Source organism: Biomphalaria glabrata, chromosome 15 (genome assembly GCF_947242115.1).
Source record: "Biomphalaria glabrata chromosome 15, xgBioGlab47.1, whole genome shotgun sequence".
Taxonomy (NCBI): Eukaryota; Metazoa; Mollusca; class Gastropoda; family Planorbidae; genus Biomphalaria; species Biomphalaria glabrata.
This window is the reverse complement of record NC_074725.1, coordinates 10,112,728-10,134,559: the sequence shown is the minus strand read 5'-3', so window position 1 is coordinate 10,134,559 and position 21,832 is coordinate 10,112,728. Positions and strand designations below refer to the sequence as shown.

General features: G+C 36.6%; 1 protein-coding gene across 4 annotated transcripts; it reads right to left on the bottom strand.

Moving 5' to 3' along the window:
• Positions 1-781: 781 nt before the first annotated feature.
• Positions 782-16,639, bottom strand: LOC106055730 (potassium voltage-gated channel protein Shaw-like). 4 transcript variants are annotated; one of them, XM_056013098.1, is made up of 5 exons: positions 16,476-16,639; positions 9,112-9,516; positions 7,439-7,585; positions 6,109-6,348; positions 782-4,700 (listed from the first exon to the last, which is right to left on the bottom strand). In XM_056013098.1, the coding sequence occupies exons 2-5, from the start codon at positions 9,343-9,345 to the stop codon at positions 3,738-3,740; spliced, it is 1,584 nt and encodes a 527-aa protein (XP_055869073.1). In that variant the 5' UTR covers positions 9,346-9,516; positions 16,476-16,639; the 3' UTR covers positions 782-3,737. The 4 variants fall into 4 exon arrangements, with proteins under 4 accessions (XP_055869073.1, XP_055869071.1, XP_055869072.1 ...); XM_056013096.1 differs by lacking the exon at positions 16,476-16,639 and adding an exon at positions 12,579-13,016; XM_056013097.1 differs by lacking the exon at positions 16,476-16,639 and adding an exon at positions 12,495-12,583.
• Between the last annotated feature and the right edge of the window lie 5,193 nt (positions 16,640-21,832).

Genomic DNA, 21,832 nt, shown 5'->3' with positions numbered 1-21,832 from the left:
GTATAACACTGAACCATAATATACAAAAACACGGCCTAATAAAATAATCAGAAAGACATATCTTATTCCATATGCTAGGACTAATTCATACAAGAGCATACAGCATAGAATGGACCATTGAAAGAGGTTCTAACTAAGGCAAAAGACAGAGAGGAATGGAGAAAGACGGTCGAGAAATCTTGCATGGTTCCCCAAAGGTCCAACTGACTGAGTAAGAATTCAATATAAAAAGATGATTACAAAAAAATGTAGCTGTGATTTCAGAATGAGCATAAAACTGTTTTATCCTACTAGTGTATAACACTGAACCATAATATACAAAAACACGGCCTAATAAAATAATCAGAAAGACATATCTTATTCCATATGCTAGGACTAATTCATACAAGAGCATACAGCATAGAATGGACCATTGAAAGAGGTTCTAACTAAGGCAAAAGACAGAGAGGAATGGAGAAAGACGGTCGAGAAATCTTGCATGGTTCCCCAAAGGTCCAACTGACTGAGTAAGAATTCAATATAAAAAGATGATTACAAAAAAATGTAGCTGTGATTTCAGAATGAGCATAAAACTGTTTTATCCTACTAGTGTATAACACTGAACCATAATATACAAAAACACGGCCTAATAAAATAATCAGAAAGACATATCTTATTCCATATGCTAGGACTAATTCATACAAGTGCATACAGCATAGAATGGGTTGCTGATTCAGCTAGGAAAACCAATGACTTTGCAAAGTTTTTTTAAGTCTCAAATAAACATGCATGACTAGATGGATACACGCTAATAATAATAATAATCTTTATTGTCCGTATGGAAATTTGTCTTACAATTTGTGCATTACACCAAACAAAAAACAACTATAAGAAACCAAAGTATACATTCACACCAGACTCACTCATAATTTACATGTGACAAAGTTTATACCAGATTGTTCTTATTTATAAGTTTAACTTAAGAAATTATCACAATTTCAGTATTTGCAATTAAATATGAATATTTTTGTTATACATTTTTCAACTGGAAATTTCACAGTTCCTTACCCTTGTACAATACCTCTGAGCTTGCCAACTCTTCATGGGTGGATGCACATGGATTTTGAAAACACCTATAACAGTTTTCCTAGCACTGTGACATTTTTAAGTTTATCTTTAGAACAACAATAATTTACACCTAGAATTAGCGCGGGTCCTATGAAAGTGCGGGGCCCACTACGGTCGCATAAGTTGCAGTGGCCTAGGGCCGGCCCTGCAAATTAGCGGCGTATGCTATGCCACCGGTCGATTAGTACTATATATTATTATAGCTTTTATATAGCGCTACTTTCATGCTTATAGCATGCTCAGAGCGCTTTGGTCCAATCTCATTTGTGGACCAGTGGGGGGGGGGGTATCTAGGAGTTGGTTTTCCGTGCTGTCTTTAGGCGCTCAGTAAACACAACTCTGCCCGAGTCGGGTGTCGAACCACGTTCAAGCACACTTAGCCTCTCGACCACGCTTCCCACCGTACTATCTAATTCTAATTGGTCACACACTATATTAATTTTGAATACCGGTACGCTGTTAGCGGCAATTCCCGCACTCTCCTAAAAATGTTTGTTTTTAATTCAGTAAGACTTGAAGACATAGGCCTACACAGCACACTGTCTTACGTTGAAATGAGCTGGGACTGTATTAATATTAATATATACAAGAAATAAATAGAACGAAGTACCTCTGTTATCATCGAAAAGGAGAAAATGATTTTTTTGTTCCTAAAACTTTTTTTGTAACCTTTATTTGTTTTCATTTTATGAATGCTCGTTTAGCCTACTACTTTCTCAATTTAGTTATACATCAACAAGAACAACATCAAAAAATACTTTTAAAAAAAAAAGCTTATATTAAGCGTACTTGTATCAATTAGTTTGGATCAGTCATGTAATTGAATTTGTAATAGATCTAGATCAACAATAAAAAAAAGCATTTATAACAAGGTTACAAAGACAGTTTGTGTGGAAACACAAACTCAAAATCGGCCCCCCGAAGTGATACACCCAGGCAGGTAAAAAGGCAGGTACCGGTATCAATATTTTCAGAAAGAACATCAGAATGAAATTCTATCAAAGACAAATGACAGAAGAATGGAGAAAGAAGGTTAACAGATCTTGTGTGGTGGTCCAGCAGGCCAAAGGATAGGTTAAAGTGAATGTGAAGTTAGATGCGAACCTGACCTAATTGATGTCTTACTATGAATATCTTATTGATCTAATTGTTTTGTAAAGGGTCAATCTCTTATATTCAAATCCTAAAAAAAAAAAAAAAAACATTTCCGTAAGAAAAAAAAATTACTTTAGTTGGGCTTATGTGTTTCTGTGATACTGTACGTGGCGCTGTAGTTTACGCAATATCAGAACCTATTTATTAATTGTTGTTTTAAATTATGTCAACTTATATGCATACTGTATAAAAAATTTTCTCTTAAAAAAAAAGTAATCTTTATTTTTGGGTAATTGTAGAAGTTAGTAGGACAGAACTTACATAACGTAGCAATATAAATTTTAAAAATATATTTTTTAAAACAAAAAGGCTAAAACCATTTGCATTAATGTGTTATGATATATTATGGTACAGGATTGCCCCCACCCCTTTTACTAAAGAGTCTCGAATATTTATTACCATTAATAGTGAATAGTTGTAAAAGTGGTGAATTTTTATGAAAAAAAAAATGCTTGCATAAGTGATTTAAAAAATTAAATTTTTCGCTTTTAGAAAAAAAAGTAGCCTTTGCATCAGAACTTTGAATGGACTAAAATATTATGATGTCGGATTTTCACTATCTTTTGTATACGGAACGGACGGACAGACATTTCACACAAAACTAATAGCGTCTTTTCCCCTTTCAGAGGCCGCTAAAAATATTTTTAAGAAAAAAAAGGGAACATCCTAATTTGATCTTGTGAACTAAAGCCTTTGCAGACTTTTTAAGTCTACGCGGTTACCACTTAGCGAAGAGTCTATGAACATAAAAGATTGTATAGTTATCTAATGTTTCCAGTTTGTGTTCACTAAAGCCTGAGACGGCAGCCTTATATAATTAAGTGGACTTATTCAGCTTATACTACCACTTTAGTCAAGTACTATTTCTTTCCCTTGTTTGAGATACCAAAGAAATTAATTTATTACCAATAGTTAATTAACTAATTGGTTTTTAAAAAAAATATTGATTCTTGTGTTGTCAGTAAGAGAAATAATTGTGCAAATTTTCAGCTTGATCCGAGATTGGGTGTCGGAGAAATAACGTGTACAAAGTTTTGGCCAGACAGGTGAGTTGATATAAGCTTTGTAATACATATTGCTGTTAAGCTTTGCACACCAAAGCACAAAGAGAAAGAATTCAAGAACACTTAAGGATAAATAATCTCATTATTTATTGTGAAAGACTCGAAGATTTAAGTACTATATAAGATAAGGCTATTTGAACTATCCCGTTTATTAGTTTTCATTCATTAGTAGAATAACAATTAAACGGAAGGAGAGGGCTGTCTATTTCTCAGCTATTTTGAACATACTGTAGTATGTTAAACGTTTAGGCACATGCGCTGACAATAAAATGTAGGCGTGAGATTTAATCCACACCATAGACACATATAGCCTATATATATATATATATATGTCTGTGATCAACACATACGAGTACACTTCCACAGGAAATGACGCAATAGCTTGGAAAATTACACCAGTCATTCAACGTTTTAGACTTTTGATGATCGCGTAATTACATCAGCTTTGTGGTGAGGAAACTCAAAATACATGCCGGTGCTATTGGTGTGTGTTTCTTGCTGCACCTGTACTCTATTTTTAGATTCAGCGTCCGCCGAGAGAAGGCGCTCCTTTTGGACTATGAACTCGATGTGGTTGAAGTATGTGATGAAGCTGTTCACCAGGGAAGGAATTGTGAAGCCGATAATAAGAACGCCGCAGACGGCGGTGACCGACCCGACAACCTGTCCCAGCGCCGTGGAAGGGGTCATGTCTCCGTACCCCACTGTCGTCATGGTGACGATCGCCCACCAGAAGCCGTGGGGTATGCTGATGAACACATCCGGGTCATCCACGAAGTAGATAACAGACGAAAAAAGAAGCGTCCCGACTAGGAGAAACACCAGCATCAAAAAGAGTTCCTTAAAGCTCGCTTTGAGTGTGTACATTAATATCCAGAGGCCCGGCACGCGACGAATCAAGCGGAATATCCTAAAAGCCCTCATTAGCCTCAGAAATTGCATGAAGTCAATGATGGCGTGATGAGCGTTCATGTCACTGTGAGCGGCGTTCACGATGAACTCAATGTAGTCTGGCAGAATAGCCAGAAGGTCAAGGACGGCTATGACGCTGATGACGAACTTTAGCCTGTTTTTGGCGCAGGCTAGCCTCAGTAGATACTCGGCAGTAAATATAGCTAGGCAGAAGATGTCGATGATTACCAGCGCAGGGTGAGCCTGCGCCATCCTGCCAGATTTCGATACTCTTGATCCATGCGAAGAATGATTATTGCTTTGAAACGTGTTGTTGGGAGTAATGGTGCTGGAGACATTGCCAGGAACAAGGCTAGTAGCATTTATACCTTCGGGACTGGAGATCTGAAATAGCTTGTGCGTTGAGGCGCAAAATGAAAAAATGGATAAGACGACAACCGCCAGGGAGAAATAAGCGTAGACCTGAGGAAGAAAGAAGGCAATTTTTAACAATTCTTTATGCACGTTATTTTGTGTGATATTGCCTAAATATATAACTTTGTTGTGTTAAAATAAAAATTTGAGATTTCAGTACATGGACACAACTCCTTAGGCCTATATAGCAAAATTGTTGGCGTATCCGTTGTACATAAAAGAAGGTGTACATAAAAAAAGGTGTACATAAAAAAAGGTGTACATAAAAGGAGGTGTACATAAAAGGAGCTTTTCGTGTTTTTTTTTTAAATATACCATATATTAAACGGGATTAAATACAAACCAACAGTGTAAACAAAGAGCAGGCGTATAATTGCACCCATTGGTTGGGTCCATTGTAACTAGCCTGGATAATGGAACAAAAAATGAACAATCTTCCAAAAACACTTATAAAAAAAATGTTATGGCGTCACGGCTAAAAGATCACCAAATATTTTATTTGCTTTTCGTGTTACTAACACAATTTAGAAAAAAAAAATCGAATCAGATGGCCGACAATCATATTCAGATAGCTATCGGTTATTCTATTCTTTTATAGATAGTTATATTTCCGTTTAGCTCATGTGTCACAAAGAATTTAGAGAGTATCACAGACCTTGATCTACTTATCGTTGAGAAACAACAGCGAGGTCACGCGTTTGAAAGTCAAAACAGAATTTATTTTTGTAAGTTAAAATGAAAGCACTTGAATTGAGGTTGTCAAGAAATTTTCGGATTAATTTGTGATAAAAAGGGTGGAATTTCAAGATGATGCAATCATCCAATTTAAATAGGTCTGTGATACAAAATCAAAGATGTAGAAATTTCAAGATGATGCAATCATCCAATTTAAATAGGTCTGTGATACAAACTCAAAGATGTAGAAATTTCAAGATGATGCAATCATCCAATTTGAATAGGTCTGTGATACAAAATCAAAGATGTAGAAATTTCAAGATGATGCAATCATCCAATTTAAATAGGTCTGTGATACAAAATCAAAGATGTAGAAATTTCAAGATGATGCAATCATCCAATTTAAATAGGTCTGTGATACAAAATCAAAGATGTAGAAATTTCAAGATGATGCAATCATCCAATTTAAATAGGTCTGTGATACAAACTCAAAGATGTAGAAATTTCAAGATGATGCAATCATCCAATTTGAATAGGTCTGTGATACAAAATCAAAGATGTAGAAATTACAAGATGATGCAATCATCCAATTTGAATAGGTCTGTGATACAAAATCAAAGATGTAGGAATTTTAAGATGATAGATGATAAATAGATATGTGAAACAAAAATAAAACGCAAAGAAATTATAAGATGATGCAACCACCCATCTTTTACAGCTTCCTAGATAAAATGTGTACACTTAGTGAAAAGAATGGACCATAAGGGAAAAAGTTCGTCACCTGGGCTATGACCGAGAACGAAGGGTCAGTGAGTATCTTCCAGGTAAGCATTTTGAGACGCTGATATTTTGTTGATGGCGGAGGAGGAAGTATATCTCCAGCGTGAAGGTAGGCTGGGTCACGGTCACGCTCGACCTTCTTCAGTGCCTTGATGGTCTGCATCCAGGTATTGTAGTTATTCCAGCAGCAGGGCTCTATGTCCAGCTCTTTCAGGCCCCAGAATTTGAGTTCCTCTTCAACCTGTATTAGAGAATGATTTTAGTTGAATATCGGGAGGTAAATATGTGAACATTATATCATCTTCCCTCTGGAATGTCATTTATTAAAGGAGACTAAAGGTTTGGAATGTGTGTTTAATGTTTTACAAGTTTCGGATGTTCCTTAAGATTTGAAGAGAATTACATCCTAGCCCATATCCCCTGCAGCACGACGGGGGATGGCAGCGGACATGGTGGTTTTAATCCGGGATCACCGAGACCATCAAACGACAGTACATAGTGCATACCACACGACCAGGCAGACATGACTTTGGTAGAAGAATTAAATTGTTTGCTAATATCCCCCTCCCCAAAGGTCTGTCTTAGCAAGACACGTAGCCCTGAGCTTGTGTCACGGACAAAGCGTTGCATATTTGTAGGATGTACTGAGAAAAGAATCTCCCATATTACTTAACTCCTCTCAGGGGCCCACTCATCTCCGCCAAAGGCCGCCTGTGCCCCCCCCTCCCCCCCAAAGAAAAAGAAATATAGTGAGAATCTCACTTAGATTTAAATGATTTTATTTTAAATTTTGATCCAAGAACATTAGCTGTGGTCGGAACGATGTCGCCCACACATCAGTTCCCCCCTCTCCACGCAACTGGTGTATCTAAAGGAACGGCAGTGCCGATACAGTTTGGGGTCATCGGCGTCGCAGGTTCTGCCAGGGTGGGGCACTGGGTGCTGCAATCTGCCTTAGGGTAGCCAGCTTCTGATTTTTCCTCACGGTTGACTCCTGAAGCCTTTTCCATGATTGGGTATAGCTTCAAGGCAGCAGCGGTTTGAATTCAGAGTTTTCCTTCTCCTAGGTGGGTAGCTAGCCATTGCTCATGAGACCCCTTTGCCCAAAGCTTACTACACCAATTTAGAGACATTAATAAAACATTGTGTGATACAAAAATAAAGTTTCAATGGCCAGGTGTTTGTCGCAGTGGCAGTTCAGAACAAAGATGTAGAAAGCTTTAAAATAAGAAGAAAGCTAATAATAGCTAGAAAGTAGATAAAAGTGTTTTTGATTGTGAACGATTCCTCTCGAAAGCAGTTTTTTAATTAAAGAATAATGGATGAAATACCTGCAGGCCACAGATTGTTGACGGCAGGTGTAGATGACCTGATCTCCAGTAGTTCAGAATCGACCGAAACACCTCAGGGTCACGGTCAAAGAAATATTCTTTACGACGTTCATCGTAGTATTTAATTAAGTTCCGAGGATTGGAGAGCTGCAATAAATATAAATAAAACATTGCAGTGAATACAACAACAGAAGAATTAACTTGCTTAGCTTTAAAATGTTTTTTTAAACGACAAATAGTGAAATAAAAGTACAGTTACCCTTCCAAACCTTGCGAACTATGGGGGCTGATGATGTAAAAGTCATCTGTTTTTTTTTTTTTTTTACTCACGGGTAAGGAAGGTGACATGAGGCCAGAACAACGAGAAAAAATGTGTTATTTAAGCCTACTGCTATTAGAGCATGGAATGGGTTGCCTGAGTCAGCCAGGAAAACCAGTGACTTGGCAGAATTTAAGTCATTGGTTAACATTCATGACTAGATTCATGACGCGTAGGACGTAATCATTTTTCTTTTTTGAAGTAACGTCTGTATTGTATAAGATAAGAAAAAGATTAGATACAGTTTATAGTTCTAGTATTCGAACTTTTGTGATGCGATAAACTTCTTCTTTTACAATGCTGCCCAATTAGCACACTTGTTAACTTGACGAGAACAATGCCTTCAATCACATGACACTGGGCAAGAGTATCGCCCCCATAACTAATTAGCATTGAGCAAATCTAAGGGCGTCACTTTTAGAAACTCATACACTAATGTGAAGCCAAGTACATATAAAATGCAGCTCTAAAAGCAATTTCCTTATGAAACCATGGAACCTCCGATTCGATAAGTCCACCTAGCATAAAAAAACGCAATGCCAAGCGAACAAACCACTAGACCATCTAAATGCCCCTAAGAAGAAGAATATTTCTGGGCATTAGTATTCGCCAGCACTCACTTCTACCATCCAGAGGTCAAAGATCACATGTCCTATACAGTTTCGCCCCTATCTCGAAATAACCACCTCCACCTACAATCCAAATAGAGCCCACACACAAATAACCTTTAGTCATTTATTAGACAAAAACTCCTTTTTACAAAGCTCTTATCAACTCTGTCAGATAAAAAAAAAAGTGTACACGTTATTTCTCCCACACCCAGTCTTGGATCAAGCTGAAACTTCGCACAATTGTTCATTGACATAGATAAGACATGAATCAATTTTTTTTTTTAAACTTTATAATTAATTACTGGTAATTCATTATTTTGTTTAATAGCAACAAGGAAAACTAATATTTAAGTATTCACATATTTGGCTAAATTTGTTGGGTTTAGTCCCCTTAAATAACTGTTAACGCTAGTTCTCCCTTATGCATTCTCCGATCAAGTTGATACTTTAAACAATTATTTATTGCACCTAACAAAACATGAATCAATAAACAAAAATACTAAATTAGTCAATTAATTATTGGTAATTAATTATCTTGTTTGATATCGAATAAGGAAAATAACTTGTACATTATTGGTAAATATAATTTTAAGGACGGAGTTCAATCCCTTTAGATAAGGTTTGTTTTTTATTTAAAAGATTTTTTTATTTTGCTTGTTTAATTGTATTACTCTCAATATAACAAATCGGATAACCTAAAAACGCTACATATAGAAGCTTCAGCGATATGTAAAAACGCTTACCAAGAAATTTTTATTGTTAACTTGTTTAAGCAGGGTCTTCTCGCTGGTCTGAAAAGTGACTCCACCAACATTGAATGTGACTCTTGCTTCTGCGCTGACATTGATGGGAGTTGACGGCAGGGGACTAGCAAGATCTCCGTTGTCCATCAGAGGTTTCAGTTGAAGTTCCATGTGACTCTCTCGGAAGATGACGCTATTGTTGTCATCCTCGAGGTCCTCAATGCTGGGATGCATGCTGTTGAAGTCGTGGTGCCTACCAGTTGTCACCCATTGTAAGCTAAGCTGACGGAATGTCTTCCCTGGTGAAGCTGACAAGGCGATCGCATGCTTGTGTACTTGAGGTGCATGTTTAAGATTCTTGACGCTGTAACTTTGTCACGTGGAATTGAGGACTCGCATTGACGTCTTAAAAAAACAAAACAACGGTAATGTAAATATTGATATGCTTCGTTTAATATTAAGAATCAGGCAAAAGAGTACACTCCGGTCTAGTTCGCTGTGGTATTAATCTGATTGACAAAAAATCAATTAAGATATCAGCCAATAAATGTTTTGGACACTCTAAATGGAATAAAATCTCTCTCTCTCTCTCTCTCTCTCTCACACACACACACACATATATAAACACATACATACATACATATACACATATATATGGACGATAATATCTTAAAGTTGTGAAGGGGTCAAAATTGATTTTCTATCGACCTTCCAGCTAAATAGAAAAAAAAAAGGTTTACTTGGGATTCATGTGGCCAGGTTTCTCCCCCCCCCCCCCCCCCCCCCACCAAGAGACACTATAGAACGTGTTGAATTAAGCAACATAGAATCTAGCATTAATTAAAACACAGTAAAATACCCCACTGTAAGATCAGCATCTAAATTAGGCAACAATAATAATATTATTTAGTGAAGCTGTGGCGACCCCTCATCAGTGTCATCCCTAAGCAATTGTAGTCTTAAGCAAAGTCATCCTTCAGCATATACAGGCCTATGGCTCCTGTCTCGGAATGAATGCGACTAGATGAATCACTGGTTTTGGTTTTGTCTCTAGACGTGGCAGAATCTGGTGTGGTTAATCAATTCAATTTTAGAGCGGCAGAGTTTGCCACAGTTCTATGATTAGCTGACAGGGCAGCTTTCTTTTTCTTTCTTCTGACTAAGGCCGCTTCGTTTCTTTTGCTCTCGGCAATAATCGTATCAGCACGTACAGTCTGTCCTCATGCTGTCCAGTCTATCTCCATGCTGTCCAGTCTCGGGCTATTTCCTCCCCCATACTTTCATTGATATCTCTGGTTCTCGTGTCTCACTTGCAGACATCTCTATAGGTTAGTCTTGAGCGGCCCCTACTCACTCCACAAGCTCAGCATATAAGATATCTTTAATGATTGTACCATCTGGCATGCTGCCGACATGTCCGAGCCAGCATAGTCTTCTCTGTGTCAGAATAGCATAGATTCTGTGCATTATATTGACCAGTTTCAAAACGTCCTGATTGAGACACGATCCTCTCCAGGAGACGCACGTTATGCGGCGCAGGCAGCGCAAGTGAAAGTTTTTTTAATCTACTACGCTCTTGATGCCTGTATGTTGACCATCTCCCACTATCATGCAGAAGAGCGATCAAAACACAGGCATTGTAGACTAGGATTTAGGTTGCTGTGGTCAGTTTGGCATTTTCACAGAAGCGCTTGGAGAGTTTTGAAATTGCTTCAGAAGCCTTTCCTATTTTTTTTTGTCAACTCAGTGTCTACTTCTAGGTTGCTGGTTATTGTTGATCCGTAAGGAAGGGTGTGATTTCCAATTTGTATTAAGGATGCCAGGATTTCGGTCTTGGAAAGGCTTATTGCTAGGCTAAACTCTTGACAAGCAGTTGTCAAAGCATTCACTAGCCTTTGTAAATGAGAAATGTCATCCCTAAGCAATTGTAGCCCTAAGCAAATTCATCCCTTAGCAAATTGTCACCCTAACAATGTCATCGTTAAGCTATTGCAACCCTATAATTAGTGTCATTGTTAAGCAATTGTAGTCCTAAGCTATGCCATTCTCAAGCAATTTTAATCCTAAGCAATATGATCCCTAAGCATTAGTATGAAAATATAAAAAAAACAGAAACATCAATTATAATCGCATTAAAGCTAACGATTAACCCATCATTAGCGTATACCTATACATGTCATTTCTTGAAAAATTAATGTTAGTATAAGCCTACACATTATTTCTATATATTGTACATATTGTTGCTATATATTGCACATATTATTTCTATACATTCTACATATTGTTGCTATATATTACACATATTATTTGTATATATTGTTACGAATCTCACTATCCAGGCTCTCTGCAAACTGCACCATACACCACCAACTTAAAGAACTTGACAACTCAGGGCTCCAAAGTAACGTAACACTTTAATAGTTGAATAAATAACAGCCAATACTGTACAATTGGCAACACCTACACTGTACAAATATCTCTCCGATAACACCGTTCCGCCGTATCAACTCTTGCACTGGCCTCTCCGTTTCGTTCCGGGCTTGCACTGGGTTCAACAGTTCAGGACTGACTTCACACACTAGGCTCGTTGTGTCGGACTCGATCGCAGACCAAGATCAAGACGCCAGCCGTCTCAACTCTACTTGACAGTACTCCGCACTGAACCGTCGTAATGCTCCGTACAGAACCACACCGCTGAACTGTGCTGTAGTCGACCGGACTGTAGTGAACCGGGCTCTGAACCCCTGCCGTGAACCCTCGCTGTATTGAGCCCCTTTTCTCGACCGTCTTGACTGCGACACCTCCGCTCTTATATAGGGTCCCTACTGGCCTTCTCGAACCGGACAGAACGCCGCTCGACGTTTCTAGGTGGTCAGATGACTACAACTCTCGTGACGCTCCTGAGCTCTGTTCATGACATCGATCCTTCCCGAACCGCCGTCGATCCTTCCCGTACCGCCGTGTTGACACTCGTCTTGGCTGACCATCGTAACTCGTCACGGTTGACCGCTTGTCTAGCGCTGGCCTGGGGTGATTTGCGTCGGCTGACTACACACACACCACTACCCCCATTTGTGCCACCACCAGGTTTATAACAATATTGTACATATTGTTGCTATATATTGCACATATTATTTCTATACATTCTACATATTGTTGCTATATATTACACATATTATTTCTATATATTGTACATATTATGGCTATATTAATTCACAATTAGGCCTACAACATATTCTTACTAAGAAATGCACCCATTTAAAAAAAAAACAAAAAAAAAAAAAAACACACACAACTTGAAAGAAAATTAAGAATCACGTAATTTTCTGTTCCTTTTGATCGATTCCTTACAGCACACAGAGTTTCTAGATCTACATACTTACACCAGCGAACTATAGGGTAGACACCAAGACCTCTTTAGAAGCCAGACAGTAACAAATGCGGTAAACAACACGACCTATATTTACCTGTGATATAAGACAAGAATAACACGGGAATCATTCAGGCAAGACGAAATCAGGAGCTGTGTCTCTGCGTACTTGTGTGATATTCGATCCACTATGTTACTCAGTTTCTACCAAGTACGTTTTTAAAAAGCTTATTTAATGGGCGCTTACAACTCGTGACTGGTGGTCTAGTCATTTGTACGCGGTGATTTGAGTGTTGACGAGGTTTCTCATCATTCGTTGCCCAGGATGTAGACACTCGAGTAACATCAACACGGATAGAAGGGAGTCAAAGGACACTGTCATCTTGACGATGACACTACCATGACTTACTGAGTGGAAATTACTGAGAACTATGACACCAACCTATTATAAACTCTGAGTAGCATAAAGTAACGATTCGTTAAATATAGACCCCAGGATTCCAGGATGTATAACTATTAACACAATAGGGTACAGTAGGACGGACACACAATTAAACACACAATTAAAATTGTGACAAATAAAACACAAGATAGATCTATCTTTAAAAAAAAAAAATAAACACTTAAAGTCACAAGATAGGGTATTACTAATCGGTAGAAGGCCAAAACACAAACTTATAATTTTAAACCAATCTGTAAAAAGTAGAATAAAAATAAATAAGTAGGGCTTATATAAGGAGATAACTCCGTATTTACAGTCATATATCTCAATAATGTAAGATTGTTCATTTTCGACACCGAACAAAATTAATTACCACTATTTAATTAACTAGTTGGTTTACTTTTTGATTGATTCAAGTTCTAAGTTTCAACTTGATCCGAGAATGGGAAGTGTCAGATATAACATGTTCAAAATGTGTTACCAAGCAGATAGACAGAGTGAGTTGATATAAACTTGGTAAAAAAAGAATATCAGAAAGTGTTTCCTCAAACGCTAAGAGAAAATATGTTTCACTTAAAAGGTTTTGAATGTCCCTTCGGAAAGAGTATTATGTCCTAGCTGTAAACTCCTGCAGGATACCGGGGATGTGTTAGAACTCACCATCATTCAAAGACACTTAGTCACGCTTATCTCCTTCATAGCACTCCAGCCCCCAAATAGAGAAAAGGCTGTTATAAGTTGTGTTCGCTCTGTCTGTCCGTCCACCCGTCTGCCACGTTTTGGAAATCCGTTTTCATCTAATTTTTAACATAATTTTTAACATAATAAAAAAAAAGGTTTAACGACTACTTCTTCTCTTCTATACCCCCCCTTTTTTTTTGTTTAATTAGATATATAAACTTTTTTTTGTTTAATTAGATATATATACCTTTTTTTTGTTTAATTAGATATATAAACCTTTTTTTTTTGTTTAATTAGATATATAAACCTTTTTTTTTTGTTTAATTAGATATATAAACCTTTTTTTTTGTTTAATTAGATATATAAACCTTTTTTTTTGTTTAATTAGATATATAAGCCTTTTTTTTGTTTAATTAGATATATAAACCTTTTTTTTTGTTTAATTAGATATATAAACCTTTTTTTTTTGTTTAATTAGATATATAAACTTTTTTTTTGTTTAATTAGATATATAAGCCTTTTTTTTTGTTTAATTAGATATATAAACCTTTTTTTTTTAATTAGATATATAAACCTTTTTTTTTTTGTTTAATTAGATATATAAACCCTTTTTTTTGTTTAATTAGATATATAAACCTTTTTTTTTTGTTTAATTAGATATATAAACCTTTTTTTTTGTTGTTTAATTAGATATATAAGCCTTTTTTTTGTTTAATTAGATATATAAACCGTTTTTTTTTTTCACTCAAAAATTCCACTTTTTTAAAGAATACTTAAAGGCTTATTTTTACAAAGTTTAGGCTTTGTCAACTCACTCTGTCTGTTAAAATCTAGTACACGTTATTTCTCCCACATACCACCAAAACATCATTTTTTTGTTGTTGTTGTTGTTGAAAATGATTCAATGTTCACGCTGCAGTATACAGGCTGGTGGATATAAGTACAACATCGTGTAGGCTAGTAGTTATAAACACTTTGTAATTCTTAGTTTCAGATAACCAGACACATTATTTATGAATTCTCGTTAACCCAAAGTCACGCTTTATTTATAATATACTTTGGTCACTATTCTTATCTTATATGTTACAGACGTTACTTCATAAAAGAAGATAATTACGTCCTAGGCATTTCATGTGTCAATCTAGTCATGCACTTAATCAATGACTTAAACTCTGCTAAGTCGTTGGTTTTCCTGGCTGTTTCAGGCAACCGATTCCATTCTCTAATGGCACTAGGGAAGTAGGAGCACTTGTACGAATTTGTTCTTGCGTATGGAATAAGAAATGTGCCTCTATCTCTGTGATTTCTGAGTATTTCATTAGGTTTTGTTTTTCCATTTGTAAAAACGATGGTTTGGTTTTTTATGTATTATAGCTACTTTTTTTTTATTGTTCTCTATTGACGTATTTATCTGTCACAGAAACTAAAAGTGTTATCGTAATGAAGTATTACCTTCAAATTCGTATAGCTCATAATAGGTAATCTCTAACCCTGTAGGCCTATTTAAGCAGGCGCTTCAGATAGAGGCCGCCCGCGAGTTTGTATGCATCGAATTTGTGTAAAAATACAAACTCTCTATGTGATCTAATTTCAATTATCATGGCTAATAAATTAGCGGTTCTTTACATGTGCCATTGGGGCATTGTATCCGTAAATAAAACTAGCTATAAATGTTAACCACGGCCAGTTTATCACAGAGTAAGAGTGTACAGCCGTCAAAGGCATCACATTAAAAAAAAAAAAAAATAAACAAAATATGCTATATTTATATGTCAGAAAATACTGAAGACATAAAGTTTACAAGTACTCTCGTTCTTTCTTAAGAAACGTGACATGCTTTTAGAGCTATTAATATTATTTAATGATTTTAAGCCTCAATTTAAGCACATCATTGAAGCTTGAAGAGGGTTGGGGCCTTCACATTCGGCAACTATCAAAATTATACAATATGTCAGCTATTGTTAACAGTGATGCATTTACTTATAGACACCATAATCTATTGCTTAGAGCTTCATTAGTTTTGGTGACCCTAAAGTGGTTCTACGTATATTTTCAACCATTTTAAGAAAGAGCAAAATAAAAAGATCTTATTACTAAGGCCTCAGATCTCATATAAACTAGGGTCTTATTACGTCTTTTTAATACACAATGATCAACACCAGGCTTACTGTTTTCTTAAAGGTATTTTTGTTCCTATGAGAATCATCATCCAATAACTATCACAATATTGGGCTACTCAGTATGTTACATCTGATTTTACTTGATTACCAATGTAGCACCGCATTGAACGAAAGCCGATTAAAAACAATGCTCTAATTAGCCGCATGAAAGTTAAGCATGAAATATGGACCCTTTTACTTTTTAAGATTGCGCTTACCAGTGGTCTCGAATTCTTATGGACAAAATGGTCCCATTAAAATTTGTAAAAGATTTATTTTTAAATTTACAACTTTTTAAGTAGGCCTCGTTCCATATGCTAGGACTTATGTGTACAAATGCTCCTTCTTCAATAGTGCTATTAGAGCATGGAAGGGGTTGCCTGAGCCAGCCAGGAAAATCAATGACTTGGCAGAATTTAAGTAATTGATTAACATGTATGACTAGATTAACCTAGGAACACGTGTAAGGCGTAATCATCTTCTTTTTTGGAGTAACGTCTTTATTTTATAAGATAAGATATGATATACACAACGTAGTAGCCTACAGACCTTCTGATTTATGACATTAACATAACATTACAACTTGTTAATGACATTAACATTTGGATAGTTAGTATCGCTATTTCACATTAGAAACAGTTAGCTATAACTAAAACTATAGAATCTCTGATTCCAAATCTCAAAATGAAACTGTATCGCTAAATAGTCCTACCTCGAATCAACAAAGCGATATAAATCAGATCTAGATCTCTGACAAAACTATATGAACTGTATTTCCAAATTCCAATAAGAAAATGTATAGGCCTATATAAGCTCGGAAGCATTGAACAAAGCCAAACCAGATCTAGATGTCTGACAAAATAATTGCTCAATGTGTTAACTTGCTCTAGTAAGCTAAAGTACGGTCTCCAGTATTTGAAAACTTTCACATCCAGTCCACTAATTCTTTGTGTTTACATACGCGGCTCGTCCACGGATTCACATAAAGGGAAGGGGGGTTCTTATGAATTGCCGCCATACACATGCTCAGAAATAAGATGAAAAGCAATTGCGTGCATACGTGTTTGTTTAAGTTGTGTCGAATGTCTGTTAAGCTAACCGCATCCAAACGTAGGCCCTATTAACTAGCTCCCACGGTGGCACATGTCTTTGTCGTATCAATAGATCTATTGAAAAACAGTCAATGATAACCTGAAATCTCTTTAATCATTCGATTACCTAAGTATCAATCTGGAGAAATCAATCAATAACCTACATTCATTTATTCTATACAATTTAAACTCCAGATAGTTGTTATAAATAGGTGAAGAAGTTAAAGGGAGTGAAGCGACGTGCCTCCTGTCTCTGGATGTTATAACAAAATGTCATCTTGAGGTAAGGGGACGTGTGGGAAACGTAAAGTATACATTGAATGCCCTTCACACTGTCAAGGTCATAGATACATTGAATGCCCTCCACACTGTCAAGGTCATAGATACATTGAATGCACTCCACACTGTCAAGGTCATAGATACATTGAATGCCTTCCACACTGTCAAGGTCATGGATACATTGAATGCCCTCCACACTGTCAAAGTCATGGATACATTGAATGCCCTCCACACTGTCAATGTAATGGATTCATTGAATGCCCTCCACACTGTCAAGGTAATGGATACATTGTGCCCTCCACACTGTCAATGTAAAGTATACATTGAATGCCCTCCACACTGTCAATGTAATGGATACATTGAATGCCCTCCACACTGTCAATGTAAAGTATACATTGAATGTCCTTCACACTGTCAATGTAATGGATTCATTGAATGCCCTCCACACTGTCAATGTAAAGTATACATTGAATGCCCTCCACACTGTCAATGTAATGGATTCATTGAATGCCCAACACACTGTCAAGGTAATGGATACATTGTGCCCTCCACACTGTCAATGTAAAGTATACATTGAATGCCCTTCACACTGTCAATGTAATGGATACATTGAATGCCCTCCACACTGTCAATGTAATGGATACAATGTGCCCTCCACACTGTCAATGTAATGGATTCATTGAATGCCCTCCACACTGTCAAGGTAATGGATACATTGTGCCCTCCACACTGTCAATGTAAAGTATACATTGAATGCCCTCCACACTGTCAATGTAATGGATACATTGAATGCCCTCCACACTGTCAATGTAAAGTATACATTGAATGTCCTTCACACTGTCAATGTAATGGATTCATTGAATGCCCTCCACACTGTCAATGTAAAGTATACATTGAATGCCCTCCACACTGTCAATGTAATGGATTCATTGAATGCCCAACACACTGTCAAGGTAATGGATACATTGTGCCCTCCACACTGTCAATGTAAAGTATACATTGAATGCCCTTCACACTGTCAATGTAATGGATACATTGAATGCCCTCCACACTGTCAATGTAATGGATACATTGTGCCCTCCACACTGTCAATGTAATGGATTCATTGAATGCCCTCCACACTGTCAAGGTAATGGATACAGTGTGCCCTCCACACTGTCAATGTAAAGTATACATTGAATGCCCTTCACACTGTCAATGTAATGGATACATTGAATGCCCTCCACACTGTCAATGTAATGGATACATTGTGCCCTCCACACTGTCAACGTAAAGTATACATTGAATGCCCTCCACACTGTCAACGTAAAGTATACATTGAATGTCCTCCACACTGTCAAGGTAATGGATACATTGAATGCCCTCCACACTGTCAAGGTAATGGATACATTGAATGCCCTCTATACTGTCAAGGTAATGGATATAAAGCATATTCAAATAAAATATTTATCGATTACAAGAGCACTTGCTATGAACAACTAGAGTCTCTATTTTTCCATTAAAAAAAACAACAGAAGTCATTGTGGAAATTTAATAACAGCATCACCATACCAGACACGCTTTGACAATATTTTGTTTAAACGATGAACTACATTGCCCTACCTCTCTAATCCCTCACCCTTATTATGAAATTTAGTTTTTTTTTCCAAAATTCTAAAGGACTTTTTAATTCACCCTGACATTCTTCATGGCACAAAGATACTCATAAATTCAAGAAAACATTAAGAAACTAGAACAGACACAAAAATAGAGCAGTAAGATTCGTAACAAACAAATATTCACATTTGATTAGAGAAATCATTAAAGTTATAGACCCTCCAGGCACTCCAGGGTAAAGTAAAGTAGCAATTATACATAAAACACTTAACCATAATCTTCAAATACAAAAATCGAAACCTAATAAAATACCTAGAAAGACACAAGATAAAGGCACATTCATAAATTCCTTGTTCCATATGCAGGGACAAATTTGTTCAAATAACCTTTCTTCCCAAGTGCTATAAGAGTTAGAATGAGTCAGCTTGGCAGAGTTTAAGTCATTGATTAACATGCATGACTCGATGATTGATCTAGGGACAAGCGTAGGACGCAATCATCTTCATTTTTTAAGTTAAGTCTTTTTTTTATATAAAGCTGTCTGGTAAGGCGATTTACGCTTCGGAAAGTCACCATTGCACGTTGGTCCTTATCTTATATAATACAGACATTACTTCAAAAAAGAAGATGATTACGTCCTACGCGTCATGCATTTAGTCATGCATATTAACCAATGACTTAAATTCTGCCAAGTCACTGGTTTTCCTGGCTAGCTCAGGCAACCCATTCCATGCTCTAATAGCAGGAGTATTTGTACAAATTTGTCCTAGCATATGGGACGAGGAATGTGCCTTTATCTTTGTGTCTTTCAGAGTATTTTATTAAATTTTGTTTTTGTATTTGAAGATTATGGTTCAGTGTTTTATTTATAATTGTTTCTTTACTTTTGAGTCTTCTGTCCTGAAGGCTTTCTAAATTTAGTGATTTTACTAAATGTGTTACTCTAGTCAAATGTGAATATTCGTTTGTTATGAATCTCACTGCTCACTGCTCAATTTTGTGTCTGTTCCAGTTTCTTAATGTTTTCTTGAGTTGAGGGGTCCCAAACAGAGGATGCATATTCTATTATTGGCCTATTATTGGCCTAACCAAGGTTAAATAACATTTTAGTTGTATGTTCTTATTTGATTTATAGAAATATCTTTTAATAAACCCTAATGCTTTGTTTGATTTTATGATAGTTTCATCAATATGGGGATTCCATGACAGTTTTTCATTCAGTCTGGTCCGAGTTCACACCCTGCCCGCTGCCGGATGTAAGTCCTACTTAGAAAATGAAACGACGTCGTTATACATTTATTAATAGATCTAGATCTAACTGCAATGTATATCCTAGGCCTACATACTTTTTTTGTAATTGAAAAATAAAACAAAAAACAAACTCCTTCACTTGACTCAACAATTTCAGATTGAAAAACCATGTAGGGCCGCTAAAAAAAAATTCACGTATCGCCCCTCCCACCTGGTACAACCCTTTTCCATTTTATATTTACTAATAATAAACTTTGAGATTAGAATGTGTTAACATATCAATACGTAGCTTTTATTATATATATAGATATTAAACTATTTGTGTTCAGAAACTACGATTTCTCTATAAAAATAGGACCGCCCCCCCCCCCACGCAGAGGGCTAGAGTGGGGAGGGCAGTAGATGATATCACCCCCCCCCCCACTTAGCCCACTGATACCAGAAGGAGAGTTACATAATATAAAAAAGTATATTTTGTTTATAAACTATGATTTCCTCATTAGAGTAGGACCGCCCCCCCCACACTCAAATGGTTTAGGTGGGAAGGGCAGTAGAGGTATTCGCCCCCTCCCACCCAATCAGCCAACGTGGGAACGACATAATATGAAGATCGGTTAAAACACCAATAACAACTTTTAATCATATAGATATTTAACTGATTCTGTTAGCAAGCTGTGATTTCTACAAAGAAATTAATTTAAACCGCCCCCACTCGAACGTTTATGTAAAAGGGGGGTGGGCGAGATCGATGTCATCGACCCCGCCAGACCCCACCAATTCGGCCAACATACAAGAGTAAGGGGGGGGCGAAATAATCTAAAAATAGGTTGAAATGTAAATAATAAGTATATTATTAACATAAGTCTTAAATTCACATACAAATTGTGTAAATTCTGTACTAAAGTTCGTCTTTATGGGGAAATCATAGTTTGTGAACAAAATTAGATGAATTAAAATATGTGTTTTATATTATGTCGCTCCCCTTCTGGTTTCTTGGCCGATTCGGTGGGGTATGGGGGGCGATATCATCTACAGCCCTCCTCATTCTAGCCCCTCTGAGTGGGGGGAAGGCGGTCCTATTTTTATATTTGTGAACACAAATAGTTATATATATATATATATATATATATATATATATATATATATATATATATATATATATATATATATATATATATATATATAATAATAATAAAAGCTATGTGATATGTGAACCCATTATATATTATGTCGCACCACACTCTAATCTCAAACTTTATCATTACCATCCCACCAATTTGGCCAACATACTAGAAAAAGGAGGGGGGCGAAATAATCTAAAAATAGGTTGAAAATATAAAACATTTGTATATATTATTAACATAACTTTTAAATAAGTATGCGAATTGTGTGATGTTTTTACTTAACTTCGTTTGTCCCCCACTCGGGGGGGGGGCGGCCGAGAGGGGGGATCGCCCCTCCACTTCCCCCACTGGATCTTCCAGTGATTAAGGTTATCAACTTCCCTTGACATCTACTGTCCATACAAAACAAACAAAATGGTCGTAGCAGATGTTCTCTATGCCTACAACCTAGCGGTCAGTAAATTTACAAACGCTGCAGCCTCTTTATCTACAAAGCTCAGAAAAACAATTCATGTTCCAGACGTCACCCAATAATACCTACTTAGCCCCCAAAGATCAGCGTAAATAGACACCCCGTAACCCGTCTTTTACTTTGTGGACCACTTTACATAGAAACGTAGGAAGCAAAGATTTATAAAATAAAAAGATTAAAAGTATAAGAAACACAAATATTAAGAAATCACATTTTTATTCCTTTGAATTATGATTATGACTATCTTGTGATGTGC

Coding starts and splice junctions, on each gene's coding strand:
- LOC106055730 (XM_056013098.1), bottom strand. CDS start 9,345: ATGCATCCCAGCATTGAGGACCTCGAGGATGACAACAATAGCGTCATC. Junction 7,586..9,111: donor TTAACAATAAAAATTTCTTG/GTAAGCGTTTTT, acceptor TATTTATTGCAG/CTCTCCAATCCTCGGAACTT. Junction 4,701..6,108: donor CGTTCTCGGTCATAGCCCAG/GTGACGAACTTT, acceptor TTTCTTCCTCAG/GTCTACGCTTATTTCTCCCT.